The following is a 27,617-nucleotide window of genomic DNA, read 5'->3' as shown; positions in this document are numbered from 1 at the left end:
TGGTGGAGGCTTGCGCTTGTGGTGGTACACAGAAAAAGCTAAGCCTTGCCTGCAGGATCTTCCAAAGGACTGACCCGCGGATGGAATGGTCACTGGCAGATCGATAGGCAATTTCATGGAGCCATCTGAGGAACCACTGCATTGTCCTCAATTGTATATACATATTAGAAACAAGTACATTTTGCAGTACCTCAAAACAGTACTTATTACATGCTTTTGATGTAAAATGAAATTTCCATTCAGCCCTATGCCACATACAACAAAAGAAAAACCATTATTTGATACCGCAGCTGCCGTGGAGATGCATTGCTCTTTATTTCCTGGACACCTCAATGTGTGTCACCGAAACACCGAAAGTCATGGAAATACCATGAGATGTACCAGGAGTATATTTGCTTTGGACTGATGTTTCTTTTTTTAATTCTAACAAAAACTGCCTGACTCAGAAGTCAAATAATTCACATAAATACAGTATATGTAAACAATTATTGCTGTGGAAAGAAAAAAAAATCAATTCATATATATTGATATATGATATGGCTTTAAGAATTTAAATTTATTTTACAATACTACAGCGTTTAAAAAATATTTTAAAGTCAGAAAGCACTGAATCCAAGATAATCCCTAGCTACACGTACTTTAAATACAAATCTTTTTTCTTTCCATCCTACCTGTACAGAACAAATCTTACTATGGCGTGGAGAATTCGCGGCACAAGATACATGCATTGTGTGTTAAGGCAGCTGGCAAAGAATGAGGAACACAAGCGACACTCCCACGGAATCTTCCAGAAGACACCCGTCAAAGACACAGAATGCTAAAAGAGGGGTTTAACATGAGGGACAAATAGAAAAATACACACCGACCTTAAACGTAACTTATACACAATAAGTGAAGTATATTTAAAAGGAACTGTACAGTTCGTCCGGCCAAAGTGGCAGTATTCTCCGGCGAGATGGGAAAAAACAGATTCATTTTTCTACACAGCTTGTCCTATACAGCAGTGTTTCCCAACCCAGTCCTCGGGGACCCCAAGACGGTCCATGTTTTTGCTCCCTCCCAGCTCCCTGCCAGACAGTCCACATTTTTGCTCCCTGGAGGGTGCAAAAGGAAGCAGAAACTTGGACTGTCTGTCAGTACCCAAGGACCAGACTGGGAAAGGCTGCTACACACCCTGCGGAGTCCTGGAAACTATGGGAACAAAGCAGGGAATAACCCAGGATGGGGCACTAACCCATCGCAGAGCACACATTTAACTTAGTGACATTACACAATTTAGTTTTACTCATTAAACTTGTGTCATACTTTCCCTCCTTACTGCTGTTTTTCCACAGTTTTACTTCACCTTAAACATAAGTAATATTCTCCCAAAATATCATCACAATAGATCTCATACAAAAACAGGGTAAATGAAATGTAAATTAACACCATATAATCAAGTACAAGAAACAAACAGGCAAACCTAACTTGGAAAATATTATTTCACCAACTTAAAATGCAATAAATTAGATATTTAAGGCCATGTTACCCAGATCTCAGCCCTTTTCCGATATGGAAAAGAAAAACAAAGCATAACTGAACTTCCACAACCAAACTCTCACCATCGTTACTAAAACACTGTTCAATTGTTTCATAAATGTACACTTTTATTCATTCTCTCTTCCTTCTCACACACAGAAAACACTCACGATTCTCACAGGCTCCAAACAGATGGCGCCGAACGGATAATTTATGGGATTCTTTAAGGTCAATAATTTCATGCTGCGATAGAAGTTCACCTCTTACGGACAAATGGTTATTTTTACTACATGAGATGCTGGTCTGTTATACAGCTGACTGTTACCTCTGTAATATTCAGCAGATGCTAGGCTACAGTAGCTGGTACACGGCACTTTTTGTTGACCTCGTACCATCTGCAGTAAAATGAGTATCATGGTATTAACCACAAACGAGGCAAATCTAAGGGTACTGATCATTCCAGCTCCTGACAGACTCTACAGCTTTCCATTGGTCGGCCAGTTATTTAGGCAACGATTCTTATATTTTGCTACAGAATGATGAATATGATAAATTTTCTCGTCCATTTCAATAAAGAATTTCTTAAACTATACCAGGGGTGGGGGACCTGATCCATGGAGAACCGCTTTGGGTGTCACTGAGTGACAGTGGGTCTCTAGCATTCAAACCCTTATTATTGGCTGATTGAGAGGCCATCCCAAAAACCCACACCGGCCCTCAATGGATGAGGTTCCCTACTCCTGAATTATATAGTACAGCATTTGTCATGGGCTAATGTAAATGGAACTGGCAGAGACAGGACATACATCACTTTCCTCAAAAAAATAAAAATTAATTAACAATCACATAGTTACAATCAACTGTGACCATCATGGTATTGAATAAACCCAATTGCATTGACTTAATGCACAGTGGCATTCATATTGGCAATAGAGTTTACCGGAAAAAAAAACGGACTTTTTTTTGATACTAACGGTTACATTGAGCATTTACAGACTTCGAAATTCTCCATGAAAGGTTATGTTCTTGTCGGGAGAGAGGAAGGTTGGGCTTAGTAATGGAATAGCAGTTGCTGATTCCCAGAGAACACCAAGATCTCACTGCTTCTTAATGACATTTAAGCAATCCATAGCAAAAAGGAACACAGGCTGTTTAATCCTGCCTTCAAGCCAAGATTTCTTCATTTGCATCTGAGCTCTGGTTTCCTTTGTGCCCTGGCATTAAAAAATCAGCACAATACCTGTTTTGTTAGACCATTCAAACGCCATTTAAAATGAAATGATTATAGGATTTTAAACCAAAAGTACAGTCACTGCCTCGGTTTGCTTCAGTAATACAGTAGTATTATTATAATGCATGCTTTTGATGTCATGAGATATTTTTAATGCTGGGGAGAGAAGGCAGAGATGAATTATTTCATGGACAAGAATCATGTACGGAGTAGTAGGTGTGGCCTATAAAACTCACTGTATGAATTGGACACTTTTTCTGCAGTATAAGGTTGCTTGAGTCCTTTACTTTGTAGCTCTAGGCTTTATTTTCCTGGTTGGAGAAATGAAGACTCTTAAGTAGTTAGGTTTCGTTTGCCTCGGCACCTTGCGGTTTCCTCTTCCTCACCATGCTCTCTGACGCCCCCTCTGGCGACTGCATGTCGGCGGCTCCGACTTCTCCCTCAGAAGGCAAAACCTCCTCTCCTGTAGATTCCTCCTCTCCAGATAACTTTGCGCTCTCGTTTTCCGCGTCCGACAACTGCCTCTCCTCCGTAAGTGTATCTTCTATGTCGCCTTCAGATCCGTCCTCTTTCGCCTCCACTTCTGCGGAAAGGTACAGGGGTTGTATCAGGGCTGGGGTCGGTCACTTTCCATCACAGTTACACCATCGCCTACATAATGACACACTGTGCTCAGTTCAGACACGGCAATTCACCTAACTCTTGGTTCTTGGACCGCTGGGAGAAATAGACGCTAAGACTGGGAAGAAAACGCTAATTCCACAGCAAAAGCCAGAGATGGAATATAAAACATAATCCTATAGGTGTGAGGCAACACAACTAACTGTTAAACCACTGTTCCCGCTAAAAGAGGGATTCATTTTGTGAATTTAATTTGAAAAGAAACTGGGGCTGCAGTCCAAATATAACCACAGAAATTTCTCCATTATCCAGCCTCAGTAACAACTACGGGGTCAAAAGATTAAATCAGATACAGAAATAGCCAAGCTGTCACTTTTGATATTCTCAAAGGTAATTTCAACTAACTCCGGCTGCATCACCCACATCCAAGACCGGCGTTTGTGCCCATTAGGTGACCTGGCTGCGTTTCAAATGTACCTAAAAAGGCTAAAACAAAAACACGAGATTTCCAGGAAAAAGAAAAAAAAAAAAAAATCGGCTTATTAGGCTTCAGTAGCGAAACCGCGTTTAAAGTGAAATTTTGAAATGCGTCTGCGCAAACACTTGTTTTAGACATTTTGGTTTCATGAGCTGTGTATATTTATGACCCGTCGATTCGACCTTCCAAATTATTATCCAAGGCATCCTAGAGTCCATCCCAGGGAGAAAATGACTGTCTGAACTGGGGGTCCACCCTACGGTTAACTGAGAGAGCACAGCAAACTTAACCATGATGGCTGAGACCGACACGGTGACCTGGGCAAGCTTCACTGTGGGTGACCGATGGAGACTCTGGGCGAAAACCGAAACTCCCAAAGGGAACCCCGTTCGAATGCGCAAACTGTAAACACCCAGAGGAGAGGGCAGGGTGCAAACCCCCTGCCTCCTGCATCAGCACCCCACTCAGCAATCCAGGCCATCTCAGCTCTGGTCAAAATAAGCCATTGTGACCCAAAAGGAAATGTGGCGACGCTTCCACCATGGGTGCATAAACGATGCCCCGGAGCCCTTATCCTGAAGCATTAAACTGACAGCTGCTACAAGTGTAGAAGCGAGTCAGGCAAAGAACGAAACGGCCGTGGGCGTCCATCTACAGGATCGGGGAGAAAAACAGGGATCCGGCTGAATCCTGAATCCTCAGTCGAAAGGCCTCCAATATTCACGAGGCCAGGGCACAGAAAGCCCGCAGGCACACGGACGCGGCCTGAGCAGAGTACGTCAGCCTCCGTATGCCTCCCCAGCACCTCGGCGAGAATGACAGGGGTATGGCTGCTTATTTAGAATATTTCACATTATTTTTAACATTCTTTCCATTGAATACATTTGAGGTCATATACTTCAGGTTGAATAAAACATCCATCCATCCATTGCAAATTGCCTGCAAAATCACTGCATGCGCCGGAAAAAAATATATGCACCTGTGACCATTTTTTATGTTTTTACGTAAGCTAACATACAGTATGTTGAGTCCCCCCCCCCTCACTGTGACCCATGACTGGATAAGGAGTTTGGAAGATGAATGGATGAATTTATGGAATAGTTAATCGTTTCTGCTGTATTCCTCCTAATAAGTGAGACTTCCTGCGCTTTTCCGCATGGCTGCCATGCCTGCAGGGACTGACGAATGCGTCCTTGCGTGAATGCGGCAGATTTGCCCCGGCAGGTCGGGCGTCCTGTCACTATTCTTTACCCGATTTGCTGTCTCTGTAACGCGGCCTTGACGGGCAGATGCAGTCAGCGATCAAAACCAGGATCTGGCAAGACAAAGGGGGGATATTCATTTCAAGGTCATGAGTGCTACACTGAAATCACATCACTGTCATTTTCGTATCCCCTTCAAAAAAAACGCAAACAAAAAAAAATCGCTCTATTATACAATGATTTATACAACGCTTTATGCAACAGCGTGGTACATTTTAAACAGTGCCATAGCTATTTTGTGTATTCTCATTTCGGCAGTTTTTGCATGAAACAAATCACAAAATAACGCATTGCTGAAATGCTTGATCAAGACCAGTCTGCATTGCTCCACTTCACTATCAATACTCGTGCAAAAAAATTTATCTGTAACCCACTGGAAAATAAAGCACCGCAGAGCACTTGGAAATTCAATATGGACATATTTGCAACATAAAACCATCAATATTAGTTTTGTCAGCCACAGCCTACATGGAAAATCATGTGGGCAGTGATGAAAAATGAAGACCATGCATGATTGTGCAGGGCTGCGGCAGAATATTACTGGAAAGCGGAGTGTATTTACCAGGCCGAGAAGCAGTCCAGTGACCAAGGTGACAAGAGCAAATATGAGATAGGAACCCCAAACAGGAATACCAAGCGTCTCGGTCAGGTAACTGTGGATTTGCTGTGAAGGAGAACAGACAAGCAAGTTACAGCTCATTTTTAACTCTCACGCCTACCCTGGGGTCAAACTGACCCCAAAGGCACACGTCAGGTGACATCTCACAGTAACATAGCTATTGTAGGAGCATGAATATACCTGAGTGTAAGATGCATATATCACCTTGTTGAGCATCTATCCCTTTTGTTTAAACCTACCTGCCATTTCTACTTCTAATATATGCCTTGTTTTTTAGACTTGAATTAAAGACATGCAGAGAGTCATACGAGAAAGCTGTGGAGATACAAATACAGGCAGCGGATGGAGGAGGCCTGAATCGTTACGTTTAAATTTATTTATTCAGCAGAAAGCTTTATCCAAAGTAATGCACAACTGAGAAAGCAGGGTCAGCCAGTTCCTGGAGCAATTAGGAATTATGGGCCTTGCTTAAGGGCCCAATGGTCACGTCACCAAGGAATCGGCAACCTTCCCATCACGGCCACAGCGTCTTACCCCAGTGATCTACACACCGCCCCCCCCCCCCCTTCCACCATGAGCTAAAATTCAGGGTAAAAAAAAACACTGATGTACATCAGTAAAGATTCAACGTACCCTGATCCACACAGACAGGCGGAAAAGGCCAGCCATCATTGTCATGCTGGGTGGGGGAGACACAAGTGAAAGGAACAATTAGGGGGCACCGGCAAGACGAGATCTCCCAGCGGGGCCATTATTACGGTCCTCTGCTTCTGTGCCTCTGCGCTAAAAACATCTTTTGTTCTTTGGTACTGGAGAAGGACAGAGAGACGTCGCTACAATGAAATGGCCAAGACATCCTAATATATTTACTGACACTGAACCCGAAATAATCTCTGAACATAATTTAGACTCCTACTATCTGGCAAACGCACCAAACACCCTCATAGTCTTTTTTTATGTATAAATCTTCCTATGCTACATGAGCATATTTATATCCTACATGTCTGTACGACTCGAGGCCCTTTCCCATCCCAAGCACTGTCGGATAGACAGATATTTAGAAGCACAAAAAGGTCCTACTTCCTTCCCCGACAGTACAGAAGAGCGAAGCAAAAGGGCAGCTTTAATGTATGCTGGATTCTAAGCCCACGTAATGTGTACTTTTCCAGTATCGACGAGGGTACAATGAGGACACCTAAATGAAAGAAAATGACTAATTCCAGAGGAGCCGTGCAAATTACACAAAAGAGGAAGGAGATTTCCATTCGGGCACGGGCTCAACCGCTTCCCACTTCCTGTCGACAACGTAGCTCTGGAAATCCTCCACCGCACGTGATGACAAGTATCTGCGGAAACTTCCATCGTTTGCACTACAGAGGATAAAAAAACAAAGAACAAATATAAAAACAACAGGAATCCACCCCTAAAAAAGAATAACTGCGTACAGTATTTATCACTTGATAGTAAACGTTTGCCAGAAATATAATTTAACGGTACAAAATCGTTTTGAATATTTATATCATGCAGCATTTTTTTAAATGAAGTCTTGATGATTTTTATGTTTAAACACATATAACTAACATTGTTAAAATTCTGGTCACGTGTCTTTTGAGAATTGTATTTTGTTTGTTGTTTACAAAAGCATCTTTATATGTTGGCATTTTCCTGGAAAGGAGTCTGCCGAAGCAGAAACAACTGATTTACAGCGGCTGAAATGGTTGACATTTTCGGTCTTTAATTTAATGGACATCTCATGCCTTGTAAGTTTGGCTACCTGGGTCGTGACCCAAAGAGATTGACATTAGGAATTACCGCGTCTGTCAGTGCACTCCACGCCAGGTGGCATGATTTCCTTCCACCTTTTCTACATTTACTGCAGGGTAATTGACGCTGACGTTGTGATAATTCTTCCCAGTTAATTGCAGACAAAGCTCAGCAATCTTTATGAACTTTTTTTTTTTTTTTTTTTTGGGGGGGGGGGGGGGGGGGGGGCAGGACCGCAGTGATTGGTTCACCGTGACATGAATGAGATGGGTGGCTGAGAAATGCCTGCAGCTGACATCAGAAATGAGAATACTCAGACGCATGCTAGGATGCATGAAATGCACTTTTAAAAATGCTCCCCCTAACACATGCTGAATAAATGCATACACAAAACATACTGTACACAAAAGAGTGCAATTTATCGGTAATCAAAGTTACATATTAGGTTTATTTATTCTTACATTGTATTATGTTTACTTATACAATATTATGTCTTGTCATGAATGGAATCGCTGTTTGCTCTACCCCCCCGCCCCCCCCAAGGATGACCGCCATCCCCCTCCGTCACAACTGCGGCACAAAAGTTTCACTGTCCCCCAAAACACGTGTCAGTAAAACTTGAAGCCCAGAACATGAAATCTGACGAAGGAGTTTTTCTGCCCTGAATGCATTTCCGTATAAGATGGAATTTAAACGTATACATATCCACGGCTTTCTTTACGTAAATGAGACACTAGCCTTCTGTTCCGCTTATGAATATGTATCGCAGCCCTTGACAGTTGCATAATGGGGTTGTTGGTGGCTCTTCTCAGAGTGTGAGGTTTTTACATAACGCTGCGGCTATTTGTGTTGAGATAACTGCAAGTAAGGGCAAGCAGAAAATCTGCCAACGCTGTTTTCATCACTGCTGCTCTATTATTTCCCAAGTTAGGAAAACCTCAGAGTCAGCAGCTCTGCTTCCAGATTCTCGTAAAAATAAAATAATAATAATAATTTTGGGGATTTTCACCGTTGTTCACATAACAAATGTGTAAGGTACGCAACTTAAAAGAAATGCGCCCATTGGCACGAAACGCATTTGGATATTAGCTAAAACAATCCATTTAAATGTCTCGTTAAAGTGCATATAAATTCATAGTTATAGCCCCACGTCCTGAGACACCAAGCATATAAATACCGCAGTATATGAAGGTACGGTATGCAAAAAGACAAGCTCCACAAAGGCAAGGAGAAGCACGTGACGAGGAGAGGAGATGGAGGGTGGGGCTGCGGCGAGCAAAGACTAGGGGGGACGAAAGGAAATGAAAGCCATTTTGGCACCAGGGAAACAAACAAGAAAAGAGAATGATTTGGGCAACCTTTTGTGGGCCTGGGGGAGAGCGGCGCTCAGTATTACAAACCAGACCATGTAATATACATTTATTTATGTATATAACTGTAAAAGTTACATCCTCCTGAGATCCAGCAAATTCATTATTGTCCTCTGTAGAGGACATGAAGTTTCTGCTCACATGTCCTACAATGTACCTGCCATGCTATTAAATCCTGTTGTTCCTTAAAGAGGACAATTTCTAGGGGTGGGCTTTTTTGTCCTGGCAACATTAAACTTAAAAAAAAAAAAAACCTTTTCTCCCCTGGATCTCAGGAGGACGTATGTTTCTTTTTGCTGTTTTCTAAAGGTTTCAGACAGACGCAAGAAGGACACAGACATGTAACATCCTGGTTAAATTGGAACTGTATTCAGCTCGGTACCAGTTCTCCCGGCACCTTATGGGGAAACTTACTGAAATATTGTCGGAAGCGTAGTTACCAGGAACCGCCCACTCAGCCCTGCAAGGGACGGAAGGACAAACAGGCATCAGCGGTATCGTCAGCTTTACAGGACACGCAAGAGCACACTCCTGTCTGCGTGGGAGCGTTCGGTCGGCGGACCTCTCCCCACGTCGAGAGCGAGTGTTACAGCCGGAGGCAGAGGCGTCAGAAGGGTAATGCATCACACGGACCCCCGCGGTGGAGGGGCAGAGGGTATAAGCGGCAGTGCCGACATGCCGCAGTGGCCATTAGAGCACAGTTATGCATGTCACACTTTGTGGACCCCTTGTTAGTCAGAAACAAGGGCATAGAGATCTCTGAAAATGTGTAGAACAAAAGCAGACAGCAGTTTTATTACAGGCACGGCTGTTTGTAAATACTGCAAACAAACCGGCCCCAATGTGTCACATCAGAAATTTCCTTTTCATAACACCAAAGCCTGAATGGAAACCAAATCATTACAATTTATTCATTTCTTCTCCAGCTGCTTTTATCCAAAGTGATATACAACTGAAAACAGGGTCAGACTGTCCCTGGAGCAAATGTGGATTAAGAGCCTCACTCAAGGGCCCATCGGTGACATCACCTGGCCGACTCTGGGATTAGAACCGGCAACCTGCCGATCATGGATCCTAACCCACAGCTTCCCTCAGATAAGGAGAATGACAATTCTATCAATAATTTTACTCTCTAAATGGTGCTTCTTAGCCATATCAGTGACTGAAATATTTCATAAAACATTTTTATCCTAGTGCACATAATATGATTTCTATTCACCATGGATGATAGACACAATAATGAAAATGAAATCTCCACATCATTTTTGGAATGATAATATAAGTGAACCAATGATCTGGTATGAACCATGTAATTACATTCTTAACATATTTTTGCAATAATTAAACCACTGATCCTCTAGGGGCAGGACTGTTTCAGCGCCATTGCAAGTTAACTTTAAGTAAATGATCTTTATCAAAATATTTTATCCACTTTTGTTTATCACTAAGGTTTGTATACAGTACCAGTACCAAGTAAATACACCTTGCAGGTGGAGCTTACATGCTCTCCCAATGTCCTCAAACAGTGTTACAATGGTCCCTTCCTTGCCATTTACACAAGTTCATTGGGCTGCTTCCTTTCACTTATCCCAGCATGCTCTCCTTTGAGGCATAAACACAGGGATATATACAGCCAAGAGAGAAGCCTGGGGTCTGAGAAAAGGGTCAGGCTATTTATACACCTCACCCACTAATGACAGACTGGTCTTTTTGGTGTATCACATGACAGACACCTGTGTCAGCCAATCATGGTGATTCCCGCTTCAACGATTCTGATCTGGTCGGTCCACCTCTAGAGCACTTCAAAGCCATGTAGTAAGGTCAGCTGGTGCCTCTAAATTGACAGCAGTATCTGTAAGTATGTGCCTTGTGGACAGCGAGGCCATCCAGGGCGTCCCTCTGCCTAGTGCCTCGGACGTCACAGAGGAATGGATACCCTGGCTGATTCAGGGGGCCCAGCACTATAGACGTGTTGAGTCCGCTCCGGAAACATTATACAATAAATGGGAAATTTGACCCTGGGGAATTCCTCCCCCCCCCAGGCCAATCTTGTTGTTTGGGGGTGGCGATCTATACTTCTTCAGGAAAATAGAAGTGGGTGCAAAGTGACATTTCTAGCTACACCCCAGCCAAGAGCCCTTTGCATTCTGAAATAGGTTGCAGGTACAATGTGACCATGTAAGGGATAACCAGTTAACCAAACCAAGGAAGAACCAAAACGCTCACTAACCCCAATCTTAGGTAATAAGAACCAAGACACCAAGGTATTTACATGCCCTGCGACTGACAGCTTCCAGCATCCACTGCAGCCAGCTCTAGCTGGAATAAAATACTTCAATTCCAGCAGCTTCCTGCTTGCCAGCTTTTAACGGCGGCGATGACGGCGTGCCAGAGCCATGAGGCTAACGGCAGAACCTCTCTCGCTCGCGCTGCCTAAATCTGAATAAGCATCATAGTCGGCAACACATTTGCCCCAATAGCGAAAGCGCTTCGCATCATTTACCCCTATCTAGGAGGCTAATGCTAATCACCATCTGGTGACGGGCTGCCTGTAACCTACTTTAGTAAGACGGGTGGCATGCAGACAAATGGTATATGAATAAATAAATGTATAATATCTGAGTATGGAAGAAAGCTATATGAATAGAATGATGTGTGTCACCTCAACTGAACGGATATTCCTGTCTGGTAGTACAGACTGCTTGTTCTCTGCGTGTTCTTCTGCGTGTTGCGTTTGACTGTGTAAGAGTGTGTGCTCTGAGACGGACCGACATCCCTGGGTGCCCCAAGCCCTGTGCCCCTTGCATGCTGGGATACGCTGCAGGCTCACTGTAACCTGGTAAGCAGAATGGAAAGTGGATGGATGGACGGATGGCAGAGGTGAGGTTTTTACCCTTAGGGGGGGCTCAGCTCCCTGAAGAAATACAGGATGCTACACCCCAAGTCATCCACGATTAAAATGAAAATACGCGACAAATCCTGTGATGGGCTGGCCCCCCATCCTGGGTTGTTCCCTGCCTCGTGCCCATTGCTTCTTGGATAGGCTCCGGACCCCTCGCAACCCAGTAGGATAAGCGGTTTGGAAAATGGATGGATGGATGGATGGATGGGACAAATCACTAAATGGTTCTAGGAAAAATATTTTTCAGGGGGCCTGAAACAAAAAATAGGGCGATAGATGGATGGATGGATGGATATATTCCAGCATATCTGGTGTTAGTAAAAACCACTGCATCGTCTCCTGCATACAAAATCATTCCAATCAACATGTAAAACAATAAGAATAACTGCGTCGAATTCAACAGGTTGAGCTGAACTAGTGCGGTCTGCAGTGTTTGCGTGAGATCCCTGAAAGCCGTCGGCACTGGGAGCGCGGTGGAGTTGTGGTCGCCCATGGCGATGGCTGAGAATGCGCACGATTGGCTAACCTGTCCTAAGCTGCTCTTCTGCGCTCGGGAGCCTCTCCTGACTCTCAGGAGAAGCTCATTGATTATTTTAAAGGATAAGCCAGGGAAGGCAGGAAGGGAGGCAGTGGAGAGGCGGGGGGTGGGGTGCGGATTATCAGGGAGGCCCGAAGAGAGGTTCCTAGTCGTGTGTTTGATAAAGGGGAGGAAGAAGAACATTACAATAAATACCCATATATCAATGTTTTATAAAGACTTATCCAATGCAGAGTCGGGATGATCCTGGAAGTATAAGAGCAAGGCAGGAACATTTATGGACGGAATGCCATCCTATCGCAGAGCATAGAATCACACACACAACTACACACTGAGGGCAGCTTAGACACCACTATTAGAGCTCTGTATCGACTAATCATGGAACGAAAATATTCCAGAAAAAAAAAATTCCAGAAAGTTCCATCCATCCATCCATTTTCCAAACCGCTTATCCTATTGGGTCGCGGGGGGTCCGGAGCCTATCCCGGAATCAATGGGCACGAGGCAGGGAACAACCCAGGATGGGGGGCCAGCCCATCGCAGGGCACACTCACACACCATTCACTCACACATGCACACCTATGGGCAATTCAGCAACTCCAATTAGCCTCAGCATGTTTTTGGACCGTGGGGGGAAACCGGAGTACCCGGAGGAAACCCCACGACGACACGGGGAGAACATGCAAACTCCGCACACATGTGACCCAGGCGGAGACTCGAACCCGGGTCCCAGAGGTGTGAGGCGACAGTGCTAACCACTGCACCACCATGCCGCCCCTTCCAGAAAGTTCCGAAAAGGATAACTCGAATTGGCTGCCCACGGGGCACTACGCAGAATCCAAGCGAATGAAGTGATGTGGAGGTTATTCCCTCAAGTATCCTGACGTCTCACCACTTACCAGTGCCACACATCTCGTGGTCTCAGCGCATTGGCACTGTAGATGCAGTACAGACGTTTGTCTCCTTGCCGTTATTCCCTAAGCAATACAGTATAACAACTATTTACGTAGCATTTACATTGTATTCGATATTACAAGTAATTTAGAGGTGATGTAAAGTATACGGGAGATACCGACGGCCGACTGTACCTAATGCTTCATTCCATTTCCGGAGGTTGGAAGTTATAGTTGGGAATGAAGGCACACCCGAGTTAACATCATTCCAGTCCAACAAGTTGGAAAGCCGTTTAGCCATACCAGTTCTAGCCAGATTCATTGTTAGCCATTGTTAACAATGCCAGCTGAAAAGCATTACGAGGTATTCCGCACATACAAATTTAGCACAGCAACATGTCCACAGATAGAGGTTTGATAGTACCGTGTGTACGACTGATTTTATAAGACACAGACAAGACAAAAATACTCATAAACAGTATATAACTAAAGCCTTCACTTCAGTTGGCGAAGGGTGCGGCCATCTTGAATTCTGAGCTCAGAGTTGTATAGGTTTCGCCAACTCTGCGAGTCGGAACTCCGATATTCCGACTTTCAGTTCGAATGGAATGTACCGTAAGCTGGAAGGAAACCAGAGCTGGACTTCTCCATAATCACAAAGCTAGGGGTCTGATTTAAAGCTTTGAGTGTAAAGGTGTGAGACCACCGTGGTCGTAAGTTAAACATAAACACCGACGTTCCTGGAGGGGATACGTTCACAGAAACTCCCTTCATCTATCCAGCTGCATGTCCTGGTTTTCGTTAAACGAAACTAACCCAGATCGTCAGCACATAATCAGGGAGTGGTTAGGCAGCTCTGGTGGCAGTGCTGTTCCGCCAGTCATGTGACAGACTCGCTCGCTCTGGGACGTGCATTACTTACGATTATAAACTGGATTATAGATTTCATCTAATTTCATTTACGGCAGAGAAAGCTCCACTGCAAGAGGAGGCGGTCATGATTAGTTACGGAACAATTATTAAATTACATGTATAACCAATATTGCTTCATTGTTGTGAAACATTTTGAAAATGAGTTCTGCGTATAGGAAAGTTAAACTCAAAGATAAGTCTGGCGCGTGAGATGAAACAGAGGCCCAAGTGATTCTGCATGCTTATCGTCTCATCCTGAGATTTAACATGCACACTGTCAAACCACAAGTACAGGCTGGAGTAGATAAAGCGACACCATTTCTGATGAACTCAGTTGTTTTTTGTTTTTCAGATTTACCTCCGGTTATGCAATTGGTTGTTTGCTCAGCAAAAGGTCACAGAGGGCGAAGTACGAGGAAATGTCACTGCTATGTTTATGCTATTTGATACAACAACCAGAAAATAAACTGAATACATACACACACATATATTCATTATACGGAAACACATCTATACATACAGAACCAGTGAAATGTCTGGACAACCTGCTTTTAATGCATTTTTTTCTATTCTAGCTATATTATTCACTACCTGGAATGCTTATCCAACAGTCCTGAAGGAGTTCCCACAAGATCTGGGTACCGGTTAAGTACCTTCCACTTACTCTTCAATCCAACTCATCTCAAACCAGCGCTATATAGTTTATGTTGGGGGGATTGTGGCAGGGAGGGAGGGGGGGGGCAGGTCATCTGTCACAGCACTCCATCTCTTTGCTTATTCACAAGACTAAATGATACTTACATAACCTTGCAGTGTGCTTAGGGTTATCTAGTCGAAAAAGAAATGATTTTCAATAGGAGTGTCCAGACATTTGACTTGTACTGTGTGTGTGTGTTTGCATTATGTGATTAGGTGTACACACATATACATCCCATCCATCCATTTTCCAAACCGCTTATCCTACTGGGTCATGGAGGGTCTGGAGCCTATGAGCACGAGGCAGGGAACAACCCAGGATGGGGGGCCAGCACATCGCAGGGTACACACACACACCATTCACACACACATGTACTCCTACTGGCAATTTAGCGACTCCAATTAGGCTCAGCATGTTTTTGGACTGTGGGGGGAAACCGGAGTACCTGGGGGAAACCCCACAACGACATGGGGAGAACATGCAAACTCCGCACACACGTAACCCAGGCGGAGACTCGAACCTGGAACCCAGAGGTGTGAGGCAACAGTGCTAACCACTGCACCACCATGCCGCCCACACATATATATACATATATATATATATTTAATTTTTTTTTGTGGGATGTTTTGTGGGTCACTGGCAAACCCGGCCAATTTGCTTATGACAGTAAAGAGGAGCATGTAGCGTAGGCCGGAAGGACCCGCCAAGCATCTCGGCTCAAAAACAGCCCACCTGGCTGCTGCGTGACGTCCACCTTGCCCACGGAGATGCCCAGAGCTTCGCTGCGTTTGCCAAACTCCTCCCAATCCGCCTTTATCTGTTGGCAGGCCGGACACCAGGGCGCATAACTGCATCAGAAGATTCAGAAACAGGAATCAGTACCGACTGCAACAGAACAGAACGGTGATGTCTTATTCATCCCTGTGGGCAAACTGTCTTTTTGACTCTATGCCATCTCGCTCTCCATGAGAGATACAAAAACGTATACAGGGTTGGGGGGTCACAGCATAGGGTCTCCCAGCATGCATCACTCAAATGGGGCAAAGGTCCTTGCTCAACGGCCCAACTGTGGTATCAGTCTGTTGATCACAGGATTTGAACCAGCAACTTTCGATCACAGGCACAGAACTACACACCACCTCCCCAGCCGCAACAGAATAACAGGAACTGAGGTGAGAGGTTATGAAATAAATGTTCTCTAAATTTCAATGCACTGAATCTGCCATTCAATAAGGGACAAGAATTTTATTGTACTCTGAGTACGGTTATGCTAATACAAAGGATACTGAGTTCTACCTACATTTGCTAATTATGCATATCTATCCAGCATTTCAACGACGCTTTATAATTATGGCTGGTTTACACACAAGATTAAATATTATGCACTTGCTTAATGTTTTAGCTGATGCAAGTGTTTCATCAGCTTGTTCAAGCACAAAGAAATGAACAGAAAACTTCTAATTACCTATTTCATCAGGAAATTTTAATTATTGTTTTCAGTGCTGATTAAAAAATGCCAGGTGCTTGATAGTGGCATATTTGTCCCTAATCGGAATTGAATTTTCCGAAGTTAATATGAAACTTGATTCAAATGGTATGAATGACTGTTGTTTCCTTTGTCTGGTACTCTGAGCAAAGGAGACCTTTAAACAGTGTAAAGAAACTCTGCACAACAGCTAAAGTAAGCTTGACACTAACTGATGAGTGACATATTTGAGTTTTTCTTTACTGTCCGTGGGCGCTCATGGACAGAGATGTACTTTTCTTGGTGTTCGAAGCATCACCAAGGGATGTATGCCGAGTCTCTACCTTGACTGCAATGACACCCACTCACCGACCGCCCCCCCTACTGTTTTGCCATGTCTTTCAGATACTTTAACAAAGCTTTGACCTTCCAGGACTTTTCTTTGGATGGCAGTGGTCTATATATGTTACAGTATTATTCTGCACTGGCTGCCAGAATACTTCCCACGGTTCTCTTTGATCGCCCTTAAGAGTTCTCCTAAAACATACCCACTGTGCATCCGGCATACATCTTACCTTCGCAGTTGGTATTTACACTTACTTTGGTACTGTCCTTGAAAGGGTTTTACTGTAACAAATAGGTTGCTAAAGCTGGTTTCTAAAATACTGTACATAGAAAGAGTAAAGCAGCCTATGGAATAACGCCTAAGCTGGTGCTCCGGGTGACTAGTCAGTAGATGAGTATTGCTGCACAGCAGAAAACTAAAATATGTAAATACACCTTCATACAGTTTATTAAACATACACATTCTATGAACCTCTACCTTGCAAAAGGTGATGCATTAAAAGTTTACCTGATCTTTGAGATATGTAGACAGACAGACAGACAGACAGACCGTGAATTGTCATTAAAAAGGAATTTTGCTAAACAGGAACTGTATACTGTATATCCGGCTGCTTTTTAAATTTGTCCCACTGCATTGCTGTACTTTTTTGTAAGCAATAAAATCAAACCTTGAAAAACGTTAAATGTTCCAAAATGCTGCAAATAGACATACTGTACGATATTATATTTTACATCAAGTCGCATGTGGCAATGCAATAGCGTAGTTCCGGGTTTCCACGCCAGATTATGGTTAGACTAAGAAAAAATACTAATAAAAAAAATATTCTATTTAGGAATCTAAATGTTACAAAGAAAAAAGTAACGGCTTATTGCATTTCTGTATTTCCAGCACCGGCCTGACTGCATTATCCCAGCCATTGCATTAATCGGAGCAGGTTGTTACTGCAGTGTAACAGTACTCACAATACCAGCATCCACTGCCCCTGCAGAATGACCGTCCAGTTGCTGTCGGCGACAGTCTGCACGCTGTCACCAACAACCGGATTAGCAAACAGGGCCATGGTGAGCGTAAAGCACGCCATCAGCATGCAGGGCATTTTGCCCCTTTGCCACGATTTCAATTCTTCGAGCCATTTTCTCCCCGCCATGTTGACGGTGCACATGATTGCCAGCAACCAGGAAATAGACTGTGCAGTTTTCTAAAGGTGGACCGCCTTAGTTGTTCTTCCCCCTTTATACAGCACAAAAACGTATCCTTCTGCAATTCAAAGACATCGCCTAAAACAACCTTAAAAACCGCACTACATAGGACAAATGTCATTTTCAAAACGTTTTAAAGCCGGGTAAATCTACGTAAATCTCCAATTAATACGCCCTTATTTTACCACCGGTAGCTGGAGTTCAGTTTCCACTATAGCTATACCTTTTCTCTGTTGGATGTTTGTTTTTCATAAAATGATACACTTACGCAGTTTTATTACTTTATTTTACTGTTATCAGTATAATACTTGCAATAAATAAATATGCGTGTATGCTGTTATAGAAGACGGGTGGAAATATGTGGAAGCATAAGAGTTAATAGGCACGGCAGAAACTTACGTTGTTAAATAACCATGATTTCATAACCAATAACCTTTGGTTATTCGTGCAGAAAAATCATGGCACACTATTACAACATTGTAATGGCCCTAGCTTAGATGACATCGTAGACCAGGCAAATTAACTATTAACGATCAAATGTGTTGAAATATTTAATCGCAAAGACAATGATTTAAAGATAACAAAACCAAGCAATCACATTTTTTGCAAAAAATCTACTCAGTACTGGCTAATGCAGATAAATCTGACATAGGCAACTGCCACGGACTGTTAATGGGCTTTAAAGTTTTATAACGGAATAACAGTTTAACTTCTAACATGGTGGATTGGTTTTATGTTATTAGATATCAATATAGATTAACAAATGTAACAAAATATGGCATATCAGTTTATAAATATAGATTATATAGCGGTTTGTGGGTTAAAAATGGAGATGAAATTGGGCTTGTACATGCAGGACACAGTATACAGTAATATAAATATATAAAATTTGGGCTGGCCTTTAAAATATGCCTTTAAAGCATTTAACTAAAGAAAGAATGGAAACTAAAATTAAAAGTTTCAGCTGCTGACAAAATGAAGGAGTTTCAGCTCCTTCATTACCCTGTGCTTCAACCCAGGTTGTTAAATAAGCTGTTAATTAGACCTCCAAATAAAAGGCAGGTCACTGACAGTGTAAGACTGTAATAGTCTGGAATTAAGGCAGACATTTGTAGTGAATGCAGTCCACCTCTCAGCAGCTCACAATGCCCAGAAGCATTCCAGACCTGGCATCTGGGTGACAGGAAATGATGTCACATACGACAGGGGTGACAGGCATGTTCAGTTCTTTAACATTACATTGATACCGTAAATCAAATGAAATTGACAGTTATTCCCAGGATAAATAACTGAAGCTCAACATGACTACATTACACTATAATATGAACATTAAAAAAAGGATATAACCTATAAATACATTACATATATAGAAACAATTGTGCAGTTGTTTGTTTCTAGGGATTTACTCTGAAGGGGTACTTTGTCTTGGGAAGAACTGATCAGTGCTGGCTGTAAAATAAAATCTACTCTCCAGACAAATGATACAGAATATCATTATATCCTCTTCAATCTAACAAAATGTTTCAAAATTTACAGGATGATAACCAACTAATACAAAAGTAACACTGAATTGCCATTATAACTACTCTTCAGGATAGAGCAGTATAGAGCATAGATATACACATATATATATATATATATATAGAGCATAACATACATTTTATAATTTTTTTTACATTGCAGATACTGAACATCTCAAAGTTCTGCTAACTTCTCTGCTGTTGTTCCTTTTTTTTTCGTTTTTCTGTCTTTTTTTAAATAAATCAGTCCATTAAAAAATCTTCAAGAATGTGAAGATAGGGGGAGTGGTGGAGGGAATATAAAAAAAGAGAGAAGAAAAACAAACTTCTGCTACTCCCACTCTGATCTGAATATATCCTGCCTGATCAGCTGAATTTAGGTAGCACATGCATTAGCTATGCTTGCCTTATCTACATCAAAGGACTCCCAATTGCCTTTTTAGCTGAAGCATTTAGAATTAATGTCAGTAGTTTTGTATTTCTACTCTACTTTTAACTAATCAGGTTCCCCAAAAACAGCCACAATGCGTTGTTAGAAAAAAGGTTATAACCTTGGTACAATTTTGTTCCCCAAGGTACAAATATCGTTAATGAACCCCCAACAGTACAAAAATCTTCCTCAAAGCTGATTTCTCTACCTTAAAGGTATATTTATTTAGAGCTAAGATACAACTGGCAGACTCTTGAGGGTACATACAGCCCCAGTGACAAGTAACTGTACCCTAAAAGGTACAAGTTGATACTTTTTTCTAACAGTGTAACTATTGAAAAAATCCATACACACACACACACACACACAAACACACACACACACACCTGCAGGGAAGAGGGTTGTAATTTGCATGTTCTGCTGTGTGGATTCCCTTTAGGTGGCCACGCTTCCTGCTGTTTCATCCAAGTGAATCGCTCATTTTTAAATTGCCCATAGTGTGTGCTTGTTTGAGTGTACCTGCCCTGCAGTGGACAAGCATCCTCTCCCAAGTTTTGGACAAGCCATTGAAATAAAACTGTCCACTGAAAAATCCACTTACTTAATTAAACTTACATAAAAGATTGTTAATTCAAATATTATAAATGTTTTTTTTTTTTGATTATGCAGCCAATAAAACGGATATATGACTGTATTTATTTATCTGTCAGTACTGTAATAAAGTGGCTTTTAATTAGTTTAGACCATATAGTTTATGTTGTGCTAGGGTCAGTTTTTAGTTTTTTTGGTTTTTTTACCATGCCTCAGTCTAGACGTCACTGCCAACGGAAGCTATGCTAATTGCTGAGGAGGGTGAGATGTCCTTTTATGTTGCCAGGCAGTGTAGCTTTTAGGTTAGCTTACTGCCTCACACCTGGGAGGTTGCATGTTTGATTGCCATCCAGAGCTGTGTTCAGCTTTTTCCTTGTTCTTCTGGCTCTGCACTGGGTTCTCCATTTTCCACCTGCTGTCCAAAAAACACAGCTAGCTGAAATGTCCTGAACATTCTGGGATAAGCTACAGACTCACTGAGTAAGCAGATGGATGGATGGATGGACAGATTAGCAGATGAATCAAGCAATGGATGGGTTTAATGTACTTTTTTCCTGATAAATGTAAAACCTAGTGTATTTCGAGGTGAAATCTAACCCGTTCCACTCCTTGTGTTCCACCCACACCCCGAGGTGTTCCTCGGCCTGCTTGCTGAGTTCTTGTGCTTGCCTTGCAACAAGATCTTAAAATACCTACAAGAGAACACTGCAACAGCTCAAAGGCAAACAAACCAACCAAAATACATGGTTCTAAATAGAAAAGCCAAATAGAATCCAGTGATCTGTGTCAAATAGGCCTTGGCGCAATATAAAACGATAAACAATTTAGATTTCAGTTATGTTGTGTGGTTAGTGCAGCATTATGTAAAGGCATCTTGAAGTTTATATGCTTTAATAAGGTCGCACAGGATCACCAGGTTCAAATAGCATATGTTTCTATTAAATGCTTGCCAAATATCCTGGGGGAAAAGAAGTTACATTTCAAAATTAAGTTTTGAAACATTACTATTAAAAATCTTCAAAAACGTAACTTCTGTATGCAGTGACGCTCTATCAGATACATTTCATGACATTTAGACTATACGACTTGAAAATGTTCTAGCAGTATTTTCCCACGCAGTACACTGGTATAATTGTTGATCTTTTCCTTCTCTAGCGGCAGTAGGATTGCTTGACAGGATAAGCGCTAGGAGGCGTTGAATCCCAGCGAGCAAATCTGCCCGCTGTAAATAAGTCCGTGAACACCCACTCACTTCGCTTTCCCTTTGCTCTGCATCTTCCTTCAAATCGGGAGTCGCGTATCAGTCGTCCGCTCCCCCTGTATTTTTTTTTGTCTCTCACTCACGGTGTTTCTTTTTGGCGACAATGAAACGTTAGAGAGGAAGATAGTGTCCGCTTGAACCCCAGTGGTATATCCCCATTCACTCTCTGCTGTATATATATAGATCATTTTAATTGTGGGGTAGAGAAAGCCGAATTTATTTTCAGTTTTTCTCCGTTTGATTCGGATTTAAATGAGTAAATGGCTGGGGCACAGCCCGGAGTTCACGCACTGCAGCTGAAACCTGTCTCCGTTTCGGAGAGTCTCAAGAAAGGCAGCAAATTCATGAAATGGGATGATGTAAGTATGCATACAGATGGCTGTGTTTGAGAGCTTCATATTCCGTATTCATTATTTCCATTTTCAGTTTTTCGGTAATGTCGCATGGGTGACAAAAAGAAACAAGTGCTGCCGATCAAGGTGGAAATGAACGACATTTAGTCATGAATACGTAACTTCTCGTACGATTGGGGGAACTTTAAATGCAATTTTTCGGAAGGATAAAATAACGGAAACATCTTGCCACTGATGGCTTTATTTTAAAGTAGTTAAAATGGTTAAAGTAGAATAAAAAATTCACCTGTCACCACGCACCTATAAATTTACTTCAGATTGCCTAAGCCCAACTTAATGTTCCGTCAAGTCGCTGGAATATCATTCTGAAATGCAGGCAATATCTCTTTGACATGTTTTAAATGCATTTTTTTGTCTAGCAGCTAACATGATTGTCGTTATCTCTGAGGCAAAACAATCCCAATGTGTTATAGTAGCTAATATTTAATTTTCCTGGTCAACTTTATAACATCAGATCCTGTAATTGCCGATGGAATAGCCAAAGTGCGCACTTAAACACTTATCTTTAACGTTATTCGACCTGCCAACGCTATTTAAACAGTTTATATGCAATAAAACATTTAATATACGGGGCAGGAATATTCCATTTGTATCTAAATGAGCCTGTTCGTCTTTCGATGCGCTCGCATTCACCAGGGAACATGACAGCCGAAGATCTTGGTTATTGGAAAGCAAATTCTTGGTGGCCAAGTGTGGATTCCAGTCTTTTCTGTTCATCTATTTGGCCATATGTCGTATTTGCCTCTGGCTGGTAAAAAAGATAAAATATCGCGGTTACATATTATATACATAAACGTATACGTTAGGTATATATAAGACGAACGCGGATGCATTCGTCAGGGGAAATCGAAGGTCCACAAACGCAAGGCTTGATTCATACGCTGGCATTGCCTTCTTCACGCCTTTGTCCGGCAGAAATGTTTGATGTTAAATGGACCTTGGAAGATAAATGCGAGGCCATAGAGAAGACTCGTTTCCATACTTCATGATTGTGTGCTGTGACCTGTAGGATTAGTAGCAACTCCTGACAGTAGATACTGACAGCATGCCTGTCATATCGAGATGTGCTTCGGTGTCCAGTGATAGACCGCCAACTCGCCGTGCCTAATCCGTGTTTATTAGGTACGTGTTATTTCCAAATACATTATTTCAATACTGAAGGATCCAAAGAAGCAGAATCAGCAGCCAAGAAAAGGGTTGACAGAGTGAAATACTACAGAGTGAAAATGAGGAGAGTGAAATTATAATTGACATACATATCAGATGAATTCTTTGAAACGAGTTTTGGTTAGTTTTTACTTATTGATGAGCGTAGCATTTTATAATTAAGATCAATAATCTCGTCAGAAGAGTACCAGTAGAAGTACGACGCTAAGCTTGTTATAAAGGTGATAAGGTCCGATTTTAAACCTAGTGCGAACATTTTCTTTTTCGCTGACGTTATCTTAATGCGGATCGTTTGAAAGAGCTGAGGGTATGTATATAATATCCACTCACTATGCGCTCTAACTGCATTGTGTCTGTGGTTAGGTACTCAATAAACTAGTCTGAGCAAATTGCAAGACAACAGCATGAGAATGTGAAACTGAGAATATATGTGCATACAATATGGAATTTGTTCTTTTCTTATAACTGCATTCTGTTGGTTCAGAAGTATCATTATATTATTATCATCACCCATGTTAAATTTTCTTTTTGCCCATTTAAAGCTAATTTGTGTGTAGAAATGAAACCAGCTGGCTGTTGCTATGGCAACTACCATGTTTTAAAATCTATCCTCTTTTCTTCTTCTGCATCAGCGAAAGATGGTTTCTGCCGGTTAACATTAAAATGCTGTGTCTACATGGTTAGGTCCTCCTAAGATTTAAAATAAAACAATAACAGATCTTGGAGGATGAGGTACATTTTGTTCTGTGTGTCTGGATTTTGGGATATTCACCCAAAGATACTATTCCAAGTCGGAGTGAATCATGCATATGTGGGACACTTACGCAATGGCTGAGTCAAACTTAAATACTTGGGCTGGTAGCAAAATAAGACATGGAAAAAATATATACATTCATATCACATCAGAGGAGCGGGATGACATCCTGTCCTGAGTTATTCTCTGCCTTTCGCTCGTGCCTTCTGGGACCCTGTGTAGGACAAACAGGTATAATCTTGAAGATTATTTCTTTACTTCATATGTAATCGGGAATATAATACTTTTTAAAAAGCCAAGCCAGACAAAGAATTACACATTATGGATGTTGTGTTACGTACTGTAATAGGTCAAAATATAAAAAAGAAACAATAAAAAAAATAATAATGAAAATCTCTATTTTTCTTTAATTCATGTCACCAGGACACATCCACAGTGACCCCGGTGACCTTACGAGTGGACCCCCAGGGCTATTTCCTGTATTGGACAGATCAAAACAAGGTAAGACTGAGAGTTACATTCACAGAATATGATAGGGTCTACATCAATTTACAATTCAATTGTTTGTTGTGAGCTGAAATTCAAAAAAATATATATTACTAATTAAAGGATACTTTGTATCCATAAACAAAAAAATCCTCCTGAGGCAAAGCTTGCACAAAAAGAAATTAAAGTAATGGTCGATTTTTAAAAAGAAATTAAAATGGTAAAGAATCAGAATCAGAATTCACTTTATTGGCAAAGTCAGCGTAGCTGTAAGTGCAGGATTTGTTTTGGCACGAGGACGTTGCTGCATTGATTCCAAATTAAATACGGTAAAATAAAAATGCATTTATTTGTAGGTTTAGATAGTGTTAGATAGTGAATCTAGTGAAGATAGAATCTTTTTTGATGAATTTAAACAAAGAAATAAGCGTCAGTTCACTGTAGTGTTTCGCTAATTTCTGTTAATATCTTTGTGACACTGGTACTTGCTGTTAAAATATAATGTAATTTGTGAACCGTCCATTATAATTTTGTCAAATATTTTGTCAAGATATCTGCATGGGAAATTTTCTTAAGCACAGAATTTTGGAAAACAGGGTAGTAGTGCATCTAGAAAATGATAATCTAATAATGAACAATAATTTTATTAACTGCAGTTTCACAAATCAATGTACATTACATTAAAAAATGCCCGCAGTGAATGAATGGTAAATGCCTGTTTCAGGAATCCTTTGAAGTAGTCATTAATGATGCGATTTCTTAATTGACATGTCTAGAAGCTGTAAAATGCAGCTATTTGTTATAGACATAAAGTATATATACATATGCACACACACACACACACACACACACACTTGCCAAGTGAAGGGGCAAAACGGCTTACAAAGGCTAAACTGGATCATCTGACCTACTTGTAAGAAAATCTCGCCAAAAAAGCCTGACTAGTGTTGAAAGAACAAAATGCATTTGCTAAACCCGTATTAGCCTGCTGTCATGCATCATGCCAAATGAAACCGGGTGTCTTCATTGAATCTACTCTTAAGCCTCATTTATCATGTATGATCACAAAAATTCCCACTTTGCTACAAGTCAGTTGTTTCGAATCGGCAACAGAGGATGTATAACTAGACCTGGCGCACTGCAGTCATGTGCTTCTGCTCTTGTCCGGATATTCAGATTTCTGTTGTCCTTTTGTTAGGTGTTTCAGAAGATTATTGCTGTAGTCAGCTATGGCAAAATGAATGACAGACTGAACTCATAAAAAAGTTGTCGTTTGAATATATGCTAAAGAAATATTTTTGCTCCATGAAGCTTTTTCTACTTCACATTTTGCTAGAAGATTCCACACGGTACTAATAGTCTGTATATTGTCTGTTGACATGCTGTTTATATATTGCCTTTATAGAAACAAAGGGGATGTAATTTTGTTCTTGCGTTAGCTGTGAAAGATATTCTGCATTCGGAAGGCAAAGGGCCAAATAATCACTCGCGTATTGCAAGAAATATTTTTTTAACGCTGTAGTACATCAAGAGATACATTTCCAAGACTGATTGTGATCAATGTCAAGAACTGAAAGGTAGAAGTTATTACAGTGTTGATGGAGACTGAATATCTGACGTCCTTGAAGATTATATATAAAATCTTATGAGGAGGATGTGAAGTTATATTGGCTATATGGCAACAAAGAGGCAGAAAATACATTAATACAGAGTGTATTTCTTATCGAAACTGTACCTAATCTCTAAGCAATCGAGTGTCAAACAACACAAATATTCCCTTTGAGCTGCTAACGAGAAGGTCATTTCACATGCTGTCACTGACCCAAGCTCCAGCTGAATGAGACAAGTTATGAAGGAGAAATTTATAAAACTACATAATATTAATTGGCACTTAAAAGCAGTTTTCAGTGTAAAACAAAAATAGATGGAAACAGACACAAGGAAACACGAATTCCAGTCTCACCACTGCTCAACAACATTATTTTAACATGGCTTTTGTCCCTGTTCATTATTTGAAATCATATAGATTCCATATTGGGAAATACTGTGTTTTAACAATTATTGTTTTTTCGCTGATGCATTATTCCAATGCACCCGTGTGGGACTGATGGTAAAGAAATGAATAAATGAGAAGAAATGAGAAAACTGCTACCTTAACACATGCTGCTGTCTTACTACTTTACTGTTTGTTTATAGTAGGGAAACTCTTAGAGTCTTCAGAATTAGAGAGTTTGGATGGATGGACGGATGGATCTTAATATTCATATATTTGTTATTAAAAGTTCTGACTCTTTGTGTGTCTGTTTAAATAGAACATGGATAAAACAGAGGAAGAAGAAGTGAGAGCAAAGATAAATTAAGCTTTTAGTTAAATCGGAGGTAAATCAACACAAGCTGTTTTTTGTTTCATGTTCCAAAATGTACATTCAACAATCTCCAACTGGTCCTAGTATGGAGCATTCCAGGCTCCCTGTCAGCTACCTTTTTGACTGGAAGATGAACCTTGATGATATTCTGTCACCTGACCAATTACATTTCATTGTTCCAATGGATTATGGGAGATGGAGGGGACAGCTCTGTTCCACAGTACACCTCCTGTCCTTTACTAATGCACCTGTTCTAATGCCAATGGAGTTGTCTACTCTATAGGGTAGGCAGATGTTGCAGCAAGCCAACGGAAATACGCAGAGAGCCCGCTTGTTCTCCGTTTACCATTGTAATTTTGATCCCTCAAATGATAATATACAGAGCTGTGATTAGCCTCAGTGCTGTAGCTACTCAGATGTTTAAAGCTGCTTCTAACAGGCTTAAACAGCCAATATCACTTGGTCTTGATTATAAGCCTCACATCATACTTGGCCTCATGTTGACATGGTGATTCTGTGTAAAATTACATAAAAACATTTGAACGCACAGCTGTGTCATTGTTCAATGGGTAGAGCAAAACATTTAAGTACATTCTGTGTATGCATGTGTCTATGTCTGTCTGTGTGCATGTGTGTGCGTGTGTGTGCAGTATGTGTGTGGGTGGGTGGATGTGCTATTTATTTCCTTTTGGAAAATTCATGGTTGACTTATTTTCTTCTCCCAGGACGCGAGTGACAGTAAACACGATTTGGATATTTGTATAAGGGATTTCTATTTTTTCGGCTGACTGTTTGCACTTAACATCATGCAATA

General features: G+C 41.4%; 2 protein-coding genes across 7 annotated transcripts in view; one reads left to right on the top strand and one right to left on the bottom strand.

The window, feature by feature from the left end:
* Positions 1 to 291: 291 nt before the first annotated feature.
* tmx4 (thioredoxin-related transmembrane protein 4) lies at positions 292 to 17,806 on the bottom strand. Its single transcript, XM_048973964.1, has 8 exons — positions 17,579 to 17,806; positions 15,538 to 15,653; positions 9,278 to 9,323; positions 6,971 to 7,099; positions 6,363 to 6,408; positions 5,673 to 5,774; positions 5,100 to 5,163; positions 292 to 3,332 (listed from the first exon to the last, which is right to left on the bottom strand). Exons 1-8 carry the CDS (start codon positions 17,776 to 17,778, stop codon positions 3,091 to 3,093), a joined length of 945 nt encoding a protein of 314 aa, XP_048829921.1. The 5' UTR covers positions 17,779 to 17,806; the 3' UTR covers positions 292 to 3,090.
* A 3,778-nt stretch (positions 17,807 to 21,584) lies between these two features.
* Positions 21,585 to 27,617, top strand: part of LOC125707050 (1-phosphatidylinositol 4,5-bisphosphate phosphodiesterase beta-1) — a 63,978-nt gene continuing 57,945 nt past the window's right edge. For 2 of the 6 annotated variants that reach the window (XM_048973926.1, XM_048973927.1), the window contains exons 1-2: positions 21,586 to 21,976; positions 24,375 to 24,452. In XM_048973926.1, coding sequence (XP_048829883.1) covers positions 21,878 to 21,976; positions 24,375 to 24,452 — 177 coding nt within the window. In that variant the 5' untranslated portion in view covers positions 21,586 to 21,877. Of the gene's footprint in view, positions 21,977 to 23,036; positions 23,153 to 24,013; positions 24,183 to 24,374; positions 24,453 to 27,617 lie in introns of those variants that run through there. The other 4 variants (XM_048973928.1, XR_007382168.1, XM_048973930.1 and 1 more) reach the window with 4 other exon arrangements.

This window comes from Brienomyrus brachyistius, chromosome 14, assembly GCF_023856365.1.
Source record: "Brienomyrus brachyistius isolate T26 chromosome 14, BBRACH_0.4, whole genome shotgun sequence".
In the NCBI taxonomy this organism is placed as follows: Eukaryota; Metazoa; Chordata; class Actinopteri; order Osteoglossiformes; family Mormyridae; genus Brienomyrus; species Brienomyrus brachyistius.
This window is presented reverse-complemented; position numbering and strand designations above follow the sequence as displayed.

What these genes read in the sequence shown, in the direction of transcription:
- tmx4 (XM_048973964.1), bottom strand. Translation starts at nt 17,778, where the DNA reads ATGTGCACCGTCAACATGGCGGGGAGAAAATGGCTCGAAGAATTGAAA. An exon ending in GGACGTCACGCAGCAGCCAG is followed by an intron (nt 9,324 to 15,537) that starts GTGGGCTGTTTT and finishes CGTCCCTTGCAG; the next exon opens with GGCTGAGTGGGCGGTTCCTG. An exon ending in ACGCTTCCGACAATATTTCA is followed by an intron (nt 7,100 to 9,277) that starts GTAAGTTTCCCC and finishes TATCCTCTGTAG; the next exon opens with TGCAAACGATGGAAGTTTCC.